We start from the raw sequence: 24,780 nt of genomic DNA on the forward strand, positions 1-24,780 counted from the left end.
CGGTGACTCCGCCCCGATCCAAACTCTGAGCCGCCCCGAGGCCGGTGACTCCGCCCCGATCCAGACTCTGAGCCGCCCCGAGGCCGGTGACTCCGCCCCGATCCAAACTCTGAGCCGCCCCGAGGCCCGGGGGAACTCCGCCCCGATCCAAACTCTGAGCCGCCCCAAGGTCGGGGGAACTCCGCCCCGATCCAAACTCTGAGCCGCCCCGAGGCCGGGGGAACTCCGCCCCGATCCAAACTCTGAGCCGCCCCGAGGCCGGGGGAACTCCTCCCCGATCCAGACTCTGAGCCGCCCCGAGGTCGGTGACTCCGCCCCGATCCAAACTCTGAGCCGCCCCAAGGTTGGGGGAACTCCGCCCCGATCCAAACTCTGAGCCGCCCCAAGGCCGGGGGAACTCCGCCCCGATCCAAACTCTGAGCCGCCCCGAGGCCGGGGGAACTCCACTCACAATTTTTCACTTTTATTTTGTTTCTTTTCTATGTTCAGTATAAATCGTTCCCCTCCAAAGGCTGCGACCAGGAGAGACGCAGAGCCGATCGACTTCTAAGAAGCAGAACAATCTCCGCTACAATCACAGCGATTTATTGTACAATCAGACAAAACGAGACGTCATAAAAGAGGAAAGCAGCAAAATTCACATCGGTCAGAAGTCGTGTATGACGCCCGCAAGGGGCGTGTCCTGGCAGAGCCACACCCACATTTCCTAAAGGTGAAGATGACAATAAAGGGTGTAAATGGGGCTTGGTGGGGACGACCCCCCGAGACTTCCACCCTCAGTCCTGCAAGCTGGAAATTCTCTGCCCCGGCTGGGAGTGTAATGCGTCCCCTTCTGAGAGTCATAGTCACCCAGATCAGTACGTGTCAGTATGTACAGTCCCTTGAAGAGGTCCCCCTCCCCCCCTGAAATGCCCCCGTGTTGTCAGGTGACAACCAGAACTGTCAATGTAACTATTGGGATTGGATGTGATGGACCGACACAAAGCGGGTCATAGAGAGAACTCGGTGTAGTCACCCTGAGGTCATCCCAGAGGTCACACAGGATGGATGGATGGAGACATTGAGGGATGGATGGAGACATGGAAGGATGGAGACATGGATGGATGGAGACATGGATGGATGGAGACATGGATGGATGGAGACATGGATGGATGGAGACATGGATGGAGACATGGATGGATGGATGGAGACATGGAGGGATGGATGGAGACATGGATGGATGGAGACATGGATGGATGGATGGAGACATGGATGGATGGAGACATGGATGGATGGAGACATGGATGGATGGAGACATGGATGGATGGAGACATGGATGGAGACATGGATGGAGACATGGAAGGATGGAGACATGGATGGATGGAGACATGGATGGATGGAGACATGGATGGATGGAGACATGGATGGAGACATGGATGGATGGATGGAGACATGGAGGGATGGATGGAGACATGGATGGATGGAGACATGGATGGATGGATGGAGACATGGATGGATGGAGACATGGATGGATGGAGACATGGATGGATGGAGACATGGATGGATGGAGACATGGAAGGATGGATGGAGACATGGATGGATGGAGACATGGATGGATGGATGGAGACATGGATGGATGGAGACATGGATGGATGGAGACATGGATGGATGTAGACATGGAAGGATGGATGGAGACATGGATGGATGGAGACATGGAAGGATGGATGGAGACATGGATGGATGGAGACATGGAAGGATGGATGGAGACATGGATGGATGGAGACATGGATGGATGGATGGATGGATGGAGACATGGAAGGATGGATGGAGACATGGATGGATGGTGACATGGATGGATGGAAATATGGATGGATGGATGGATGGAGACATGGAAGGATGGATGGATGGAGACATGGAAGGATGGAGACATGGATGGATGGAGACATGGAAGGATGGATGGATGGAGACATGGATGGATGGATGGATGGAGACATGGATGGATGGATGGAGACATGGAAGGATGGAGACATGGATGGATGGAGACATGGAAGGATGGATGGATGGAGACATGGATGGATGGATGGAGACATGGAAGGATGGAGACATGGAAGGATGGATGGAGACATGGATGGATGGAGACATGGATGGATGGATGGATGGAGGGATGGAGACATGGAAGGATGGATGGAGACATGGATGGATGGAGACATGGAAGGATGGATGGAGACATGGATGGATGGATGGATGGATGGAGACATGGAAGGATGGATGGAGACATGGATGGATGGAGACATGGATGGATGGATGGAGACATGGAAGGATGGAGATATGGATGGATGGATGGATGGATGGAGACATGGAAGGATGGAGACATGGATGGATGGAGACATGGAAGGATGGATGGATGGAGACATGGATGGATGGAGACATGGAAGGATGGAGATATGGATGGATGGAGACATGGATGGATGGATGGAGACATGGATGGAAGGATGGAGACATGGATGGATGGATGGAGACATGGATGGATGGATGGAGACATGGATGGATGGATGGATGGAGACATGGATGGATGGATGGAGACATGGATGGATGGATGGAGACATGGATGGATGGATGGATGGAGACATGGATGGATGGAGACATGGATGGATGGACACCCTGATGTCATCACAGAGGACAAGGGGGCTCTCTTTATGTCTGGAGGAAAAGAAATGTCATCTCCAAACATGGAAAGGTTTCTTTACAGTAAGAGCTGAGAATGTGGAATAGACTCCCTCCAGAGGTGGGTGTGGCCAATCAGTGGGTTGCTGTAGGAAAGTCCTGGATCCTTTCTTGGATACACAGAATATAACTGGATATAACATTTATAGGGAAAGGTGATCCCGGGAATATCCGATTGCCTCTCGGGGGGTCAGGAAGGAACGTCTCCCCTGCAGGAACCATGTATCACCATGTATCACCATGTATCACCGTCTATCACCATGTATCACCGTCTATCACCATGTATCACCATGTATCACCGTCTATCACCATGTATCACCGTCTATCACCATGTATCACCGTCTATCACCATGTATTACCGTCTATCACCATGTATCACCGTCTATCACCATGTATCACCATGTATCACCATGTATCACCGTCTATCACCATGTATCACCGTCTATCACCATGTATCACCGTCTATCACCATGTATCACCGTCTATCACCATGTATCACCATGTATCACCGTCTATCACCATGTATCACCGTCTATCACCATGTATCACCGTCTATCACCATGTATCACCGTCTATCACCATGTATCACCGTCTATCACCATGTATCACCATGTATCACCGTCTATCACCATGTATCACCATGTATCACCATGTATCACCGTCTATCACCATGTATCACCATGTATCACCGTCTATCACCGTCTATCACCATGTATCACCGTCTATCACCATGTATCACCATGTATCACCATGCATCACCATCTATCACCATGTATCACCGTCTATCACCATCTATCACCATGCATCACCATCTATCACCATGTATCACCGTCTATCACCATCTATCACCATGCATCACCATCTATCACCATGTATCACCGTCTATCACTATGTGTCGATATGTATCCGTGTCTGTCAGTCGATGTCGGTCTGTGTGATTTTGTATCAGTTTGTATTATGAATTGTCAGATTTGGGTGGAGGAATTTCTTTATTGTGGAGTCTGAAGGACAAAGATGATGATCATTCCGGAATATTTGCTGACTGGGGGATTCCTGAGGATCGGGATATCACCGGCACTGGATTTCTTCTTCTTCATCTTAAAACGTCAATGAAAGTCACCCCGCTATGGGAGAGCTCCGCCCCCAATAATCTCCAATCCATATCATGGCCCATCCAGAATCCCCTTCTTCCCGGTTGGGTCTCCCACTGGCCACTCATGAGGTAGGTGAAGTTGTGTGACAGGTTCAGAGTAGGGCGGAGCTTAGTGATAAGTTCAGAGTAGGGCGGAGCTTATAGAATGAGAGGGGCAGAGTTATGTGATAGGTTCATAGAGGGTGGAGCTGTGTGACAGGTTCAGAGTAGGGCGGAGCTTAGTTATAGAATCAAGAGGGGCAGAGTTATTTGATGGCTCCACCCATCTCTGAACCAATCACATAGTTCTGCCCCTCCATGATTCTAAACTGAGCTCCGCCCTACTCTGAACCTGTCACACAGCTCCACCCCTCTATGTGATAAGTTCAGAGTGGGGCGGAGCTGAGTGATAGGTTAAAAGGGGGTGGAGCTATGTGCCAGATTCAGAGTAGGGCAGAGCTTAGTGATAAAATCAGAGAGGGGCGGAGCTATCACATATCACCATACTGCCCCTCTCTGATTCTATAACGAAGCTCCGCCCTACTCTGAAGCTGGCACATAGCTCCACCCCCTTTTAACCTATCACTCAGCTCCGCCCCACTCTGAACCTATCACATAACTCTGCCCCTCTCTGATTCTATAACTAAGCTCCGCCCTACTCTGAACCTGTCACACAGCTCCACCCCTCTCCGAACCTATGTGATAAGGTCAGAGTAGGGCAGAGTTGAGTGATAGGATCCGAGGGGGTGGGGCTAAGTGCTAGGTTCAGTGTGGGGCGGAGATGAGTGATATGCTCCGAGGGGGTGGGGCTAGGTTCAGCGTAGGGCGGAGCGGAGTGATAGGATCCGAGGGGGTGGGGCTAAGTGCTAGGTTCAGTGTGGGGCGGAGCTGAGAGAATTACAGATCAATGAATATATAACAGTAATGATTCCTTGGTCATGTGACCATATTATGGGAGGACTCCGCAGAGGATCCCAGAGCGCCATCACTGCGTCACTGACTCCACCTCCTTCATCAGGCGGAGACATTGTTCTTCCTGCCACGGGAGCGCCACACACTGCACAGCCACCGGGAGCCCCACGCCGTCCGCCACCGCCTGCAGGAGCCAATCACAGCACGTGTTAGAAGATGGAGCACAGAACTGGGTGGAGGCACTCCGGATATAAACTCTGGGGAATACCATCCCCCGCACCTCCACCCTGAATCACAAAACTTTTTCGGTTGAACAGATTAAACTTTTTTACATAAAAAATTGCTGCCACACCCGGAACAAGGCTCCGCCCACATACACAATATTCAGGTGGAAGATTTATTATTCTGTCCAGCCAGTCCTGCGATGTGCACAGCTCTGCCAGGCAGGGAGCTCCCTCAGGGGCCGGCTTATAGAGATGATGCTGCCTCTCTGTCCAGTGAGGGGGGGTGGAGAGGTGACACAGGATGGAGAATTCTTCATTCAGGAGCCGCGGGTGTCACCTCTCCGGCTGAACATCGCAGGACTGGCCGTACCAGACGATGGACATTCACCTTCTTCAGGAGTCGGTCCCAGAAGTCTCTGTGGTGACCCTTGTAGCTCCTCAGCTCCTCCTCATCTTCTCTGGTCACCGTGGTAACTGGAAGGACGCCGACTGGAAAGTCCAGCAGATTATACAAGATGGTGTATGAGGTGGCGGCTGGAAGAGAAAGTCAGGTGATCAGGAATGTGATGTCATCGGTCAGTCACACAAGACAACGGGTGGGAGGAACAGGGGGTCTGTGCGTGGGCGGGACCTTCCTCACCCCATGACCAGGGTATGTGCGTGGGCGGGACCTTCCTCACCCCATGACCAGGGTATGTGCGTGGGCGGGACCTTCCTCACCCCATGACCAGGGTATGTGCGTGGGCGGGACCTTCCTCACCCCATGAGTCTTTGTGCGTGGGCGGGACCTTCCTCACCCCATGACCAGGGTATGTGTGTGGGAGGGACCTTCCTCACCCCATGAGTCTTTGTGCGTGGGCGGGACCTTCCTCACCCCATGACCAGGGTATGTGCGTGGGCGGGACCTTCCTCACCCCATGACCAGGGTATGTGTGTGGGAGGGACCTTCCTCATCTCACAACTTCCATAACAATCCCCAGACACAGACAATCAGCTGTAAAAAATTCTACTCCTCCACTCCTGTGTGCTCTGGCCCCTCCTCTGTGGTACCTCTCTGGCCCCTCCTCTGCAGAGGAGGGACTAAGGTACCACAGTCTACTAACCCCTCCTCTGTGGTACCTCTCTGGCCCCTCCTCTGTGGTACCTCTCTGGCCCCTCCTCTGTGGTACCTCTCTGGCCCCTCCTCTGCAGAGGAGGGACTGAGGTACCACAGTCTACTAACCCCTCCTCTGTGGTACCTCTCTGGCCCCTCCTCTGGGGTACCTCAGTCCCTCCTCTGCAGTTTACTAATCCCTCCTCTGTGGTACCTCTCTGGCCCCTCCTCTGTGGTACCTCTCTGGCCCCTCCTCTGTTGTACCTCTCTGGCCCCTCCTCTCTGGCCCCTCCTCTGTGGTACCTCTCTGGCCCCTCCTCTGTGGTACCTCTCTGGCCCCTCCTCTCTGGCCCCTCCTCTGTGGTACCTCTCTGGCCCCTCCTCTGTGGTGCCCCTGGCCCCTCCTGGCTGTTCCCTTGTTGGGTGTTATGTACAGAGCTGTTCTGGGGGGTGGATCTGTTGGCGGGTGAACATGGCGCTCCCCAGTGATCAGATGGATCCGGAATATAGTGGGGGCACTTCCATTCACAGGTGTCACTGTCTCTTAAATGTGGGGGGTGCAGGGGGAGGAGTCCTGAAAGGGGCGGGGCACAGCACACTATACAGCTGGTGTGGCCGGCGCCTGCACTGTATGAGGAAGGGCAGCTGAGGACAGGCAGTAATACCACATACTTGTCAGCTTTCCAGGAGATCCGATGGACAGAGCCGGACCCAGAATAGGACAGATGAGCGAATCCAACTCCTCCGCCCTCCACAGGGCGACGAATTCCTGGCGGTACGCCTGCAACACACAGCCAGAGGAGCCGCCGTGACACACCCCATAATAGACACCCCGTAATATACACCCCATAATACATCTCCTAATACACCCCATAATATACACCCCATAATATACACCCCATAATACACACCCCATAATATACACCCCATAATATACACCCTGTAATATACATCCCATAATACATCCCATAATATACACCCCGTAATAGACACCCCATAATATACACCCCATAATATACACCCCATAATATACACCCCATAATACACATCCCATAATATACACCCCATAATACATCTCCTAATACACCCCATAATATACACCCCATAGTATACACCCCATAATATACACCCCATAATACACATCCCATAATATACACCCCGTAATATACACCCCGTAATATACACCCCGTAATAGACACCCCATAATACATCTCCTAATACACCCCATAATATACACCCCATAATACACATCCCATAATAGACACCCCATAATAGACACACCGTAATAGACACCCCATAGTATACACCCCATAATATACACCCCATAATATACACCCCATAATACACATCCCATAATATACACCCCGTAATATACACCCCGTAATATACACCCCATAATATACACCCCATAATACACCCCATAATATACACCCCATAATATACACCCCATAATACACATCCCATAATATACACCCCATAATACACCCCATAATATACACCCCATAATATACACCCCATAATATACACCTCATAATACACCCCGTAATATACACCCCATAATATACACCCCATAATATACACCCCATAATATACACCCCATAATACACATCCCATAATATACACCCCATAATACACCCCATAATATACACCCCATAATATACACCCCATAATACACATCCCATAATATACACCCCATAATACACCCCATAATATACACCCCATAATATACACCCCATAATATACACCTCATAATACACCCCGTAATATACACCCCATAATATACACCCCGTAATATACACCCCGTAATAGACACCCCATAATACATCTCCTAATACACCCCATAATATACACCCCATAATACACATCCCATAATAGACACCCCATAATAGACACCCCGTAATAGACACCCCATAGTATACACCCCATAATAGACACCCCATAGTATACACCCCATAATACATCTCCTAATACACCCCATAATATACACCCCATAATATACACCCTGTAATATACATCCCATAATACATCCCATAATATACACCCCGTAATATACACCCCGTAATATACACCCCATAATATACACCCCGTAATACATCCCATAATATACACCCCATAATACACCCCATAATATACACCCCGTAATATACACCCCATAATATACACCCCATAATATACACCCCGTAATATACACCCTGTAATATACATCCCATAATAAATCCCATAATATACACCCCATAATATACACCCCGTAATATACACCCTGTAATATACATCCCATAATACATCCCATAATATACACCCCGTAATATACACCCCGTAATATACACCCCATAATATACACCCCATAATATACACCCCGTAATATACACCCCATAATATACACCCCGTAATATACACCCCATAATATACACCCCGTAATATACACCCCGTAATATACACCCCGTAATATACACCCCATAATATACATCCCATAATATACACCCCGTAATATACACCCCGTAATATACACCACGTAATATACACCCCGTAATATACACCCCGTAATATACACCCCATAATACATCCCATAATATACACCCCGTAATATACACCCCGTAATATACACCCCGTAATATACACCCCATAATACATCTCCTAATACACCCCATAATATACACCCCATAATATACACCCCATAATATACACCCCGTAATATACACCCCATAATACATCTCCTAATACACCCCATAATATACACCCCGTAATATACACCCCGTAATATACACCCCATAATATACACCCCGTAATATACACCCCGTAATATACATCCCATAATATACACCCCGTAATATACACCCCGTAATATACATCCCATAATATACACCCCGTAATATACACCCCATAATATACACCCCGTAATATACACCCCGTAATATACATCCCATAATATACACCCCGTAATATACACCCCGTAATATACATCCCATAATATACACCCCGTAATATACACCCCATAATATACACCCCATAATATACACCCCATAATATACACCTCATAATACACCCCATAATATACACCCCATAATATACACCCCATAATATACACCCCGTAATATACACCCCATAATATACACCCCATAATATACACCCCATAATATACACCTCATAATACACACCCCGTAATATACATCCCATAATATACACCCCGTAATATACACCCCGTAATATACATCCCATAATATACACCCCGTAATATACACCCCATATTATACACCCCATAATATACACCCCATAATATACACCCCGTAATATACACCCCGTAATATACATCCCATAATATACACCCCGTAATATACACCCCATATTATACACCCCATAATATACACCCCGTAATATACACCCCGTAATATACACCCCATAATACATCCCATAATATACACCCCATAATATACACCCCGTAATATACACCCCGTAATATACACCCCATAGTATACACCCCGTAATATACACCCCATAGTATACACCCCGTAATATACACCCCATAGTATACACCCCATAGTATACACCCCACAGTATACACCCCGTAATATACACCCCATAATATACACCCCGTAATATACACCCCGTAATATACACCCCATAGTATACACCCCGTAATATACACCCCATAGTATACACCCCGTAATATACACCCCATAGTATACACCCCATAGTATACACCCCACAGTATACACCCCGTAATATACACCCCGTAATATACACCCCATAATATACACCCCGTAATATACACCCCATAATATACACCCCGTAATATACACCCCGTAATATACACCCCATAATATACACCCCATAATATACACCCCATAATATACACCTCATAATACACCCCATAATATACACCCCGTAATATACACCCCATAATATACACCCCGTAATATACACCCCATAATATACACCCGGTAATATACACCCGGTAATATACACCCTGTAATATACACCCTGTAATATACACCCCGTAATATACACCCCATAATATACACCCCGTAATATACACCCCATAATATACACCCCGTAATATACACCCCATAATATACACCCCCTAATATACACCCCATAATATACACCCCATAATATATCCCATAATATACACCCCATAATATACACCCCATAATACACCCCGTAATATACACCCCGTAATATACACCCCATAATATACACCCCATAATATACACCCCGTAATATACACCCCGTAATATACACCCCATAATATACACCCCATAATATACACCCCGTAATATACACCCCATAATATACACCCCATAATATACACCCCGTAATATATCTCCTAATATACACCCCATAATATACACCCCGTAATATACACCCCGTAATATACACCCCGTAATATACACCCCGTAATATACACCCCATAATATACACCCCATAACATACATCCCATAATATATCTCCTAATATACACCCCATAATATACACCCCATAATATACATCCCATAATATACACCCCATAATATGCACCCCATAATATACATCCCATAATATACACCCCATAATATACACCCCATAATATACATCCCATAATATATCTCCTAATATACACCCCATAATATACATCCCATAATATACACCCCATAATATACACCCCATAATATACACCCCGTAATATACACCCCATAATATACACCCCGTAATATACACCCCATAATATACACCCCATAATATACACCCCATAATATACATCCCATAATATACACCCCATAATATACATCCCATAATATACACCCCATAATATACACCCCATATTATATATCTCCTAATATACACCCCGTAATATACACCCCGTAATATACACCCCTTAGTATACACCCCGTAATATACACCCCATAATATACACCCCATAATATACACCCCATAATACATCTCCTAATATACACCCCATAATATACACCCCATAATATACACCCCATAATATACACCCCATAATATACACCCCATAATACATCTCCTAATATACACCCCATAATATACACCCCATAATATACACCCCATAATACACATCCCATAATATACACCCCATAATATACACCCCGTAATATACACCCCGTAATATACACCCCATAATATACACCCCGTAATATACACCCCATAATATACACCCCATAATATACACCCCGTAATATATCTCCTAATATACACCCCATAATATACACCCCGTAATATACACCCCGTAATATACACCCCGTAATATACACCCCATAATATACACCCCATAACATACATCCCATAATATATCTCCTAATATACACCCCATAATATACACCCCATAATATGCACCCCATAATATACACCCCATAATATACATCCCATAATATATCTCCTAATATACACCCCATAATATACATCCCATAATATACACCCCATAATATACACCCCATAATATACACCCCGTAATATACACCCCATAATATACACCCCGTAATATACACCCCATAATATACACCCCATAATATACACCCCATAATATACACCCCATAATATACATCCCATAATATACACCCCATAATATACACCCCATATTATATATCTCATAATATACACCCCGTAATATACACCCCGTAATATACACCCCTTAGTATACACCCCGTAATATACACCCCATAATATACACCCCATAATATACACCCCATAATATACACCCCATAATACATCTAATATACACCCCATAATATACACCCCATAATATACACCCCATAATATACACCCCATAATATACACCCCATAATACATCTCCTAATATACACCCCATAATATACACCCCATAATATACACCCCATAATACATCTCCTAATATACACCCTGTAATATACACCCCGTAATATACACCCTGTAATATACACCCCATAATATATCCCATAATATACACCCCATAATATATCCCATAATATACACCCCATAATATACACCCCGTAATATACACCCCATAATATACATCCCATAATATACATCCCATAATATACACCCCATAATATACACCCCATAATATATCCCATAATATACACCCCATAATATACACCCCGTAATATACACCCCATAATATACACCCCATAATATACATCCCATAAAATACACCCCATAATATACACCCCATAATATACATCCCATAATATACATCCCATAATATACACCCCATAATATACACCCCGTAATATACACCCCATAATATACACCCCATAATATACATCCCATAATATACACCCCATAATATACACCCCATAATATACATCCCATAATATACACCCCATAATATACACCCCATAATATACACCCCGTAATATACACCCCATAATATACACCCCATAATATACATCCCATAATATACACCCCATAATATACACCCCATAATACATCTCCTAATATACACCCCATAATATACATCCCATAATATACACCCCATAAAATACAGTGAAGGAAATGTGTATTTGCCCCCCCTGATGCTGAATGTTCGCCCCTCACACAGAAATGATCGGTCTAACAATGGAATGTTCGCCCCTCACACAGAAATGATCGGTCTAACAATGGAATGTTCCCCCTCACACAGAAATGATCGGTCTAACAATGGAATGTTCGCCCCTCACACAGAAACGATCGGTCTAACAATGGAATGTTCGCCCCTCACACAGAAATGATCGGTCTAACAATGGAATGTTCGCCCCTCACACAGAAACGATCGGTCTAACAATGGAATGTTCGCTCCTCACACAGAAACGATCGGTCTAACAATGGAATGTTCCCCCTCACACAGAAATGATCGGTCTAACAATGGAATGTTCCCCCCTCACACAGAAATGATCGGTCTAACAATGGAATGTTCGCCCCTCACACAGAAATGATCGGTCTAACAATGGAATGTTCCCCCTCACACAGAAATGATCGGTCTAACAATGGAATGTTCGCCCCTCACACAGAAACGATCGGTCTAACAATGGAATGTTCGCCCCTCACACAGAAATGATCGGTCTAACAATGGAATGTTCGCCCCTCACACAGAAACGATCGGTCTAACAATGGAATGTTCGCCCCTCACACAGAAACGATCGGTCTAACAATGGAATGTTCCCCCTCACACAGAAACGATCAGTCTAACAATGGAATGTTCGCTCCTCACACAGAAACGATCGGTCTAACAATGGAATGTTCGCCCCTCACACAGAAACGATCGGTCTAACAATGGAATGTTCTCCCCTCACACAGAAACGATCGGTCTAACAATGGAATGTTCTCCCCTCACACAGAAATGATCGGTCTAACAATGGAATGTTCGCTCCTCACACAGAAACGATCGGTCTAACAATGGAATGTTCGCCCCTCACACAGAAACGATCGGTCTAACAATGGAATGTTCGCCCCTCACACAGAAACGATCGTCTAACAATGGAATGTTCGCCCCTCACACAGAAACGATCGGTCTAACAATGGAATGTTCGCCCCTCACACAGAAACGATCGGTCTAACAATGGAATGTTCGCCCCTCACACAGAAACGATCGGTCTAACAATGGAATGTTCGCCCCTCACACAGAAACGATCGGTCTAACAATGGAATGTTCGCCCCTCACACAGAAATGATCGGTCTAACAATGGAATGTTCGCCCCTCACACAGAAATGATCGGTCTAACAATGGAATGTTCGCCCCTCACACAGAAATGATCGGTCTAACAATGGAATGTTCGCCCCTCACACAGAAATGATCGGTCTAACAATGGGAATGTTTCCCCCTCACACAGAAATGATCGGTCTAACAATGGAATGTTCGCCCCTCACACAGAAATGATCGGTCTAACAATGGAATGTTCGCCCCTCACACAGAAATGATCGGTCTAACAATGGAATGTTCCCCCTCACACAGAAACGATCGGTCTAACAATGGAATGTTCGCCCCTCACACAGAAATGATCAGTCTAACAATGGAATGTTCGCCCCTCACACAGAAACGATCGGTCTAACAATGGAATGTTCGCCCTCACACAGAAACGATCGGTCTAACAATGGAATGTTCCCCCTCACACAGAAACGATCAGTCTAACAATGGAATGTTCGCTCCTCACACAGAAACGATCGGTCTAACAATGGAATGTTCGCCCCTCACACAGAAACGATCGGTCTAACAATGGAATGTTCGCCCCTCACACAGAAACGATCGGTCTAACAATGGAATGTTCTCCCCTCACACAGAAATGATCGGTCTAACAATGGAATGTTCGCTCCTCACACAGAAACGATCGGTCTAACAATGGAATGTTCGCCCCTCACACAGAAATGATCGGTCTAACAATGGAACGTTCGCCCCTCACACAGAAACGATCGGTCTAACAATGGAATGTTCGCCCCTCACACAGAAATGATCGGTCTAACAATGGAATGTTCGCCCCTCACACAGAAACGATCGGTCTAACAATGGAATGTTCGGTGTAACACTGAGAGACAGAATACAACAACAAATTCAGCAGAAATGCGTCTAACAAATGATGACGGATCTGCATGTTCATGAGGGAAAGAAGGATTTGATCCCCTATCATTCAGCAGGATTTCTGGCTCCCAGGTGTCTCTCATACAGGTAACAAGCTGAGATTAGAAGCAGTCTCTTAAAGGGAGTGCTGCTAATCTCATTGTGTTACCTGTATAAAAGACACCTGTCCACAGGAGCCATCAAACCATCAGATTCCAAACTCTCCACCATGGCAAAGACCAAAGAGCTGTCCAAGGATGTCAGGGACAAGATGGTAGACCTACACAAGGCTGGACTGGGCTACCAAACTATGGCCAAGCAGCTTGGTGAGAAGGTGACAACAGTTGGTGCAATCATTCACAAATGGAAGAAACACAAAACAAGTGTCAGTCTCCCTAGGTCTGGTGCACCATGCAAGATCTCACCTCGTGGAGTGTCAATGATCATGAGAACAGTGAGGAATCATCCCAGAACTACACGTGAGGATCTTGTCAATGATCTCCAGGCAGCTGGGACCACAGTCACCAAGAAAACAATTGGTAACACACTACGCCGACAAGGACTGAAATCCTGCAGTGCCCCCGCACGGTCCCTCTGCTCAAGAAAGCCCATGTCCAGGCCCGTCTGAAGTCTGCCACTGAACATCTGAATGATACAGAGGAGGACTGGTGGGAAGTGTTGTGGTCAGAGGAGACCAAAATCCAGCTCTTTGGCATCAACTCAACTCGGCCGTGTTTGGAGGAGGAGGAATGCTGCCTATGACCCCAAGAACACCATCCCAACTGTGAAACATGGTGGTGGAAACATTCTGCTTTGGGGGGGGTTCTGCTAAGGGGACAGGACAACTGCACCGCATCAAAGGGACGATGGACGGGGCAATGTACCCTCAAATCTTGGGTGAGAACCTTCTTCCCTCAGCCAGGGCATTGGAAATGGGTGGTGGATGGGTGTTCCAGCATGACAATGACCCAAAAACACACGGCCAAGGCAACAAAGGAGCGGCTCAAGAAGAAGCACATTAAGGTCCTGGAGTGGCCTAGCCAGTCTCCGGACCTTCATCCGATGGAAAATCTGTGGAGGAGCTGAAAGTTCGAGTTGCCAAATGTCAGCCACCAAACCTTAATGACTTGGAGAGGATCTGCCAAGAGGAGTGGGCCAAAATCCCTCCTGAGATGTGTGCGAACCTGGGGGCCAACTCCAGGAAACGTCTGACCTCTGTGATTGCCAACAAGGGATTGGCCACCAAGTACTAAGTCATGTTTTGTGAAGGGGATCCAATCCTTCTTTCCCTCATGAACATGCAGATCCGTCATCATTTGTTAGACGCATTTCTGCTGAATTTGTTGTTGTATTCTGTCTCTCAGTGTTACACCGAACATTCCATTGTTAGACCGATCGTTTCTGTGTGAGGAGCGAACATTCCATTGTTAGACCGATCATTTCTGTGTGAGGGGCGAACATTCCATTGTTAGACCGATCGTTTCTGTGTGAGGGGCGAACATTCCATTGTTAGATCGATCATTTCTGTGTGAGGGGCGAACATTCCATTGTTAGACCGATCGTTTCTGTGTGAGGGGCCAACATTCCATTGTTAGACCGATCATTTCTGTGTGAGGGGCGAACATTCCATTGTTAGACCGATCATTTCTGTGTGAGGGGCGAACATTCCATTGTTAGACCGATCATTTCTGTGTGAGGGGCCAACATTCCATTGTTAGACCGATCGTTTCTGTGTGAGGGGGGAACATTCCATTGTTAGACCGATCATTTCTGTGTGAGGGGCCAACATTCCATTGTTAGACCGATCATTTCTGTGTGAGGGGCGAACATTCCATTGTTAGACCGATCATTTCTGTGTGAGGGGCGAACATTCCATTGTTAGACCGATCATTTCTGTGTGAGGGGCGAACATTCCATTGTTAGACCGATCGTTTCTGTGTGAGGGGGGAACATTCCATTGTTAGACCGATCGTTTCTGTGTGAGGGGAGAACATTCCATTGTTAGACCGATCATTTCTGTGTGAGGGGCGAACATTCCATTGTTAGACCGATCATTTCTGTGTGAGGGGCGAACATTCCATTGTTAGACCGATCGTTTCTGTGTGAGGGGGGAACATTCCATTGTTAGACCGATCATTTCTGTGTGAGGGGCCAACATTCCATTGTTAGACCGATCATTTCTGTGTGAGGGGCGAACATTCCATTGTTAGACCGATCATTTCTGTGTGAGGGGCGAACATTCCATTGTTAGACCGATCATTTCTGTGTGAGGGGCGAACATTCCATTGTTAGACCGATCGTTTCTGTGTGAGGGGGGAACATTCCATTGTTAGACCGATCGTTTCTGTGTGAGGGGAGAACATTCCATTGTTAGACCGATCATTTCTGTGTGAGGGGCGAACATTCCATTGTTAGACCGATCATTTCTGTGTGAGGGGCGAACATTCCATTGTTAGACCGATCATTTCTGTGTGAGGGGCGAACATTCCATTGTTAGACCGATCGTTTCTGTGTGAGGGGGGAACATTCCATTGTTAGACCGATCGTTTCTGTGTGAGGGGAGAACATTCCATTGTTAGACCGATCATTTCTGTGTGAGGGGCGAACATTCCATTGTTAGACCGATCATTTCTGTGTGAGGGGAGAACATTCACCATCAGGGGGGAGAGAATACACATTTCCTGCACTGTACATCCCATAATATCCAACACACAGGCAGAGGAGCCGCCATGACACCTCCCATCATACATCAGAAACCCCACCACCACTGTGACCATGTGACCTGTGTGACCCCTCCCCCTCATTGGTATAGCGGAGCTCCTCACAGTGACTGTAGGGGTGTATACTGCTGGGTGGGGGATGGGGTCTGTGGGGTGGCGGCTCTTCTCTGTGGGGGATGGGGTAATATATGATGACTTACCTCCACCGCTCGATGCTGCCTCCAGAGATCCTTCACAGAACTGCAGGGAAAAGAAAGATGAACTGTCAGTGTTCCCCCAGAAACCTCCCCCTCCCCCACATCATTGTACACAATACTATGTGGAAGACGCAGGATCCCCCTTATACTCCCCCTGAATCCTTGACCTTCAGGTTTTACTGCCCCCTACAGGAGGATTGGAAGCTGGAAAACAAATTGTGAGCCAGCCCAGGATAGCCCTTCCTACTCCCAGCATGCCTCAGTACTGGAAGCATGAGGAGGGGACCCGTGGCCCTCAATGGACTCCAAGAACACAAGAACAGAAATCCAATTTTCTTCCTCGTCCACTGAGAGAAACAGGAAGTCGGAGACGGTCAGGGTATCCAATTGTGGGGTGGGGGAAAAACAGCAAACCGGGCGAGAGAGCCGCATGAACACCTATCCTGGCATCAGAAGAGGCCACAATGCCCACCCGGTGGACCCTGCAGGACGTGTGAACAGAGGAGGCCACAATGCTCACCTGGTGGACCCTGCAGGACGTGGGAACAGAAGAGGCCACAATGCCCACCTGGTGGACCCTGCAGGACGTGGGAACAGAAGAGGCCACAATGCCCACCTGGTGGACCCTGCAGGACGTGGGAACAGAAGAGGCCACAATGCCCACCCGGTGGACCCTGCAGGACGTGGGAACAGAAGAGGCCACAATGCCCACCTAATGGACCCTGCAGGACGTGGGAACAGAAGAGACCATGATGCCCACTAGGTGGACCCTGCAGGACGTGGGAACAGAAGAGGCCACAATGCTCACCTGGTGGACCCTGCAGGACGTGGGAACAGAAGAGGCCACAATGCCCACCTAATGGACCCTGCAGGACGTGGGAACAGAAGAGGCCACAATGCCCACCCGGTGGACCCTGCAGGACGTGTGAACAGAAGAGGCCACAATGCCCACCCGGTGGACCCTGCAGGACGTGTGAACAGAAGAGGCCACAATGCCCACCTAATGGACCCTGCAGGACGTGGGAACAGAAGAGGCCACAATGCCCACCTAATGGACCCTGCAGGACGTGGGAACAGAAGAGGCCACAATGCCCACCTAATGGACCCTGCAGGACGTGTGAACAGAAGAGGCCACAATGCCCACCCGGTGGACCCTGCAGGACGTGGGAACAGAAGAGGCCACAATGCTCACCTGGTGGACCCTGCAGGACGTGGGAACAGAAGAGGCCACAATGCCCACCTAATGGACCCTGCAGGACGTGTGAACAGAAGAGGCCACAATGCCCACCTGGTGGACCCTGCAGGACGTGGGAACAGAAGAGGCCACAATGCTCACCTGGTGGACCCTGCAGGACGTGTGAACAGAAGAGGCCACAATGCTCACCTGGTGGACCCTGCAGGACGTGGGAACAGAAGAGGCCACAATGCCCACGTGGTGGACCCTGCAGGACGTGGGAACAGAGGAGGCCACAATGCTCACCCGGTGGACCCTGCAGGACGTGGGAACAGAGGAGGCCACAATGCTCACCTGGTGGACCCTGCAGGACGTGGGAACAGAGGAGGCCACAATGCTCACCCGGTGGACCCTGCAGGACGTGTGAACAGAGGATGCCACAATGCCCACCTGGTGGACCCTGGAGGATGTGTGAACAGAAGAGACCACAATGCTCACCTTGTGGACCCTGGAGGATGTGTGAACAGAAGAGACCACAATGCCCACGTGGTGGACCCTGGAGGACGTGTGAACAGAAGAGACCACAAAGCCCACCTGGTGGACCCTGGAGAACGTGTGAACAGAAGAGGCCACAATGCCCACCTGGTGGACCCTGCAGGACGTGGGAACAGAAGAGGCCACAATGCTCACCTGGTGGACCCTGCAGGACGTGTGAACAGAAGAGGCCACAATGCTCACCTGGTGGACCCTGCAGGACGTGGGAACAGAAGAGGCCACAATGCCCACGTGGTGGACCCTGCAGGACGTGGGAACAGAGGAGGCCACAATGCTCACCCGGTGGACCCTGCAGGACGTGGGAACAGAGGAGGCCACAATGCTCACCTGGTGGACCCTGCAGGACGTGGGAACAGAGGAGGCCACAATGCTCACCCGGTGGACCCTGCAGGACGTGTGAACAGAGGATGCCACAATGCCCACCTGGTGGACCCTGGAGGATGTGTGAACAGAAGAGACCACAATGCTCACCTTGTGGACCCTGGAGGATGTGTGAACAGAAGAGACCACAATGCCCACGTGGTGGACCCTGGAGGACGTGTGAACAGAAGAGACCACAAAGCCCACCTGGTGGACCCTGGAGAACGTGTGAACAGAAGAGGCCACAATGCTCACCTGGTGGACCCTGCAGGATGTGTGAACAGAAGAGGCCACAATGCCCAACTGGTGGACCTTGGAAGATGTGTGAACAAAAGAGGCCACAATGCCCACCTAATGAACCCTGGAGGACATGTGAACAGAAGAGGCCACAATGCCCACCTGGTGGACCTTGGAGGACGTGTGAACAGAAGAGACCACGATGCCCACGTGGTGGACCTTGGAGGATGTGTGAACAGAAGAGGCCACAATGCTCACCTGGTGGACCTTGGAGAACATGTGAACAGAGGAGGCCACAATGCTCACCTGGTGGACCTTGGAGAACATGTAAACAGAGGAGGCCACAATGCCCACCTAATGGACCCTGGAGGACATGTGAACAGAAGAGACCACAATGCCCACCTGGTGGACCTTGGAGGATGCGTGAACAGAAGAGACCATGATGCCCACCTGGTGGACCCTGGAGGACGTGTGAACAGAAGAGACCACAATGCTCACTTAGTGGACCTTAGAGGATGTGTGAACAGAAGAGACCACGATGCCCACGTGGTGGACCTTGGAAACATGTGAACAGAGGAGGCTACAATGTTCACCTGGTGGACTTTGGAGAACATGTGAACAGAGGAGGCCACAATGCTCACCTGGTGGACCTTGGAGAACATGTGAACAGAAGAGGCCACAATGCTCACCTGGTGGACCCTGGAGGATGTGTGAACAAAAGAGGCCACAATGCCCAACTGGTGGACCTTGGAAGATGTGTGAACAAAAGAGGCCACAATGCCCACCTAGTGGACCCTGGAGAACGTGTGAACAGACGCGGCCACAATCCCCACATAATGGACCTTGGAGAACATGTGAACAGAAGAGGCCACAATGCCCACCTAGTGGACCTTGGAGAACGTGTGAACAGAAGAGGCCACAATGCCCAACTGGTGGACCTTGGAAGATGTGTGAACAGAAGAGGCCACAATGTCCAACTGGTGGACCTTGGAAGACGTGTGAACAGAAGAGACCACAATGCCCACCTGGTGGACCTTGGAGAATGTATGAACAGAAGAAGCCACAATGCCACCTAGTAGACCTTGGAAGATGTGTGAACAGAAGAGGCCACAATGCCCACCTAGTGGACCTTGGAGAACGTGTGAACAGAAGAGGCCACAATGCCCACCTAGTAGACCTTGGAGAACGTGTGAACAGAAGAGGCCACAATGCTCACCTGGTGGACCCTGGAGGATGTGTGAACAAAAGAGGCCACAATGCCCAACTGGTGGACCTTGGAAGATGTGTGAACAAAAGAGGCCACAATGCCCACCTAGTGGACCCTGGAGAACGTGTGAACAGACCCGGCCACAATCCCCACCTAATGGACCTTGAAGAACATGTGAACAGAAGAGGCCACAATGCCCACCTAGTGGACCTTGGAGAACGTGTGAACAGAAGAGGCCACAATGCTCACCTTGTGGACCCTGGAGGATGTGTGAACAGAAGAGACCACAATGCCCACGTGGTGGACCCTGGAGGACGTGTGAACAGAAGAGACCACAAAGCCCACCTGGTGGACCCTGGAGAACGTGTGAACAGAAGAGGCCACAATGCTCACCTGGTGGACCCTGCAGGATGTGTGAACAGAAGAGGCCACAATGCCCAACTGGTGGACCTTGGAAGATGTGTGAACAAAAGAGGCCACAATGCCCACCTAATGAACCCTGGAGGACATGTGAACAGAAGAGGCCACAATGCCCACCTGGTGGACCTTGGAGGACGTGTGAACAGAAGAGACCATGATGCCCACCTGGTGGACCCTGGAGGACGTGTGAACAGAAGAGACCACGATGCCCACGTGGTGGACCTTGGAGGATATGTGAACAGAAGAGGCCACAATGCTCACCTGGTGGACCTTGGAGAACATGTGAACAGAGGAGGCCACAATGCTCACCTGGTGGACCTTGGAGAACATGTAAACAGAGGAGGCCACAATGCCCACCTAGTGGACCCTGGAGGACATGTGAACAGAAGAGACCACAATGCCCACCTGGTGGACCTTGGAGGATGCGTGAACAGAAGAGACCATGATGCCCACCTGGTGGACCCTGGAGGACGTGTGAACAGAAGAGACCACAATGCTCACTTAGTGGACCTTAGAGGATGTGTGAACAGAAGAGACCACGATGCCCACGTGGTGGACCTTGGAAACATGTGAACAGAGGAGGCTACAATGCTCACCTGGTGGACCTTGGAGAACATGTGAACAGAGGAGGCCACAATGCTCACCTGGTGGACCTTGGAGAACATGTGAACAGAAGAGGCCACAATGCTCACCTGGTGGACCCTGGAGGATGTGTGAACAAAAGAGGCCACAATGCCCAACTGGTGGACCTTGGAAGATGTGTGAACAAAAGAGGCCACAATGCCCACCTAGTGGACCCTGGAGAACGTGTGAACAGACGCGGCCACAATCCCCACATAATGGACCTTGGAGAACATGTGAACAGAAGAGGCCACAATGCCCACCTAGTGGACCTTGGAGAACGTGTGAACAGAAGAGGCCACAATGCCCAACTGGTGGACCTTGGAAGATGTGTGAACAGAAGAGGCCACAATGTCCAACTGGTGGACCTTGGAAGACGTGTGAACAGAAGAGACCACAATGCCCACCTGGTGGACCTTGGAGAATGTATGAACAGAAGAAGCCACAATGCCACCTAGTAGACCTTGGAAGATGTGTGAACAGAAGAGGCCACAATGCCCACCTAGTGGACCTTGGAGAACGTGTGAACAGAAGAGGCCACAATGCCCACCTAGTAGACCTTGGAGAACGTGTGAACAGAAGAGGCCACAATGCTCACCTGGTGGACCCTGGAGGATGTGTGAACAAAAGAGGCCACAATGCCCAACTGGTGGACCTTGGAAGATGTGTGAACAAAAGAGGCCACAATGCCCACCTAGTGGACCCTGGAGAACGTGTGAACAGACCCGGCCACAATCCCCACCTAATGGACCTTGAAGAACATGTGAACAGAAGAGGCCACAATGCCCACCTAGTGGACCTTGGAGAACGTGTGAACAGAAGAGGCCACAATGCCCACCTAGTGGACCTTGGAGAACGTGTGAACAGAAGAGGCCACAATGCCCAACTGGTGGACCTTGGAAGATGTGTGAACAGAAGAGACCACAATGCCCACCTGGTGGACCTTGGAGAATGTATGAACAGAAGAAGCCACAATGCTCACCTAGTAGACCTTGGAGAACGTGTGAACAGAAGAGGCCACAATGCCCACCTAGTGGACCTTGGAGAACGTGTGAACAGAGGAGGCCACAATGCCCACCTAGTGGACCTTGGAGAATGTGTGAACAGAAGAGACCATAATGGTCAACTAGTAGACCTTGGAAGATGTGTGAACAGAAGAGGCCACAATGCCCAACTGGTGGACCTTGGAAGATGTGTGAACAGAAGAGACCACAATGCCCACCTAGTGGACCCTGCAGGATGTGTGAACAGAAGAGACCACAATGCCCACCTAATGGACCTTGGAGAACGTGTGAACAGAAGAGGCCACAATGCCCACCTAGTGGACCCTGCAGGATGTGTGAACAGAAGAGGCCACAATGCCCACCTAGTGGACCTTGGAGAACGTGTGAACAGAAGAGGCCACAATGCCCACCTAGTGGACCTTGGAGAACGTGTGAACAAAGAACCAGGCAGCAGCATCATCTGGGAAACATAAGCTGGGTCCCATTTACCTCAACTGTCCTCACTAATGGTTAATGTACACCCTGCTATGGCACTGTCTGATGGATCGTGATTGGATGATATTTCAGATGTCCAGCTTTCCAGAACGTTGATTGGAAGACAATGAGTGGGCTGAGAATCGCACTGCGCTGAGTCAGACAGGAAAGTGGTCCCTGTGCGATCCTGACCAGCCCTGACTCCAGAGACGGATTCTTCAGCCACCAAACTATGGACATCCTGGTCTTTACTGCCAGAAGAACTGCACTGACTTGTCCCATGATGGGAGGAAGTTGTGTTGTAAGGGTAGGGGCAAACTGGACCTCCTGAAAGGGGACTTGCTCCTAGGGGACCACCATTAGACCCAAAACTCTCATGCAGAAGCAAAGTCGGCTGATTTCGGAAGAGTCCAGTCTTGGGACTTGGCAGTTTAATGTTCCTCCTGGAGAAGAAAGTCTCTGGTTTGAGCTGTGTCTAGGATCAGATCTTCCAACGCTGACTTCTGAAGGTTCAGGACCCAGCTGGACCTCTGCAAGGTCTGGACAGTCAGGGCTATGTTGTCCACCAGAGCCAGCAGGAGGTCATTGAGATCCCATGTGAGATGCACCTTGAGAAGCACAGGGCCCAGAACCTTGCTGACCACCCGAGGTGCAGAAGACTGGAAGAGCAAAGCGAAGAAATGGCCAATGAGCTTGATGCCCACAGAGGCCAGAGAGTCTCCCTGATGGAAGAATGCTGACACACCGGGTGCATTCATGCAGAATTTCTTGGCCCAGAAGGAAGACATTTAGTTTCTTGAGATCCAAGATGAGGCAGATGCCGTCTGGGGCCTAGGGACCGGTTGGATCAGAACCTCTGAAACCATTCTGCCAGAGGGACTGGAACGATAAGGCTCCGTTCACACTAGCTTTGTAAGCAGGCATTTTGCAGGCGTTTGAGGGGCATTTTTAATGCTCCACATTGCAGCACAGAGAGCTGTTCACACTGAAGCGTTAGCACGGCGTTGCGGCAAAATTGTCGCCTCATGTCGTCAGGAGGAGGTGAAGCCTTTCAACGCCTCGGATTCAAGGCTCTGGTGACGCTCCTCAAATGCCTGGCCGGTATCTGTGGGGCGGTAATACCATTACCTTCATTATGGGTGTCTATGGGGCGGTAATACCATTACCTTCATTATGGGTGTCTGTGGGGCGGTAATACCATTACCTTCATTATGGGCGTCTGGGGGGTGGTAATACCATTACCT

The 24,780-nt window shown here is 48.9% G+C and overlaps 1 protein-coding gene across 1 annotated transcript in view; it reads right to left on the reverse strand.

The window, feature by feature from the left end:
• Positions 1 to 569: 569 nt before the first annotated feature.
• The window catches only part of LOC149431340 (vitamin D3 hydroxylase-associated protein-like), a 116,957-nt gene continuing 92,746 nt past the window's right edge, over positions 570 to 24,780 (reverse strand). Inside the window, 4 exon segments of the mRNA XM_089665648.1 lie at positions 570 to 4,931; positions 5,360 to 5,505; positions 6,737 to 6,845; positions 17,488 to 17,527. Of these exon segments, the coding sequence (XP_089521774.1) occupies positions 4,821 to 4,931; positions 5,360 to 5,505; positions 6,737 to 6,845; positions 17,488 to 17,527 (406 nt within the window). The 3' untranslated portion in view covers positions 570 to 4,820.

This window comes from Staurois parvus, unplaced genomic scaffold (genome assembly GCF_062004578.1).
Source record: "Staurois parvus isolate SC_StPar_1 unplaced genomic scaffold, SC_StPar_1.0 ptg002288l, whole genome shotgun sequence".
Classification (NCBI taxonomy): domain Eukaryota; kingdom Metazoa; phylum Chordata; class Amphibia; order Anura; family Ranidae; genus Staurois; species Staurois parvus.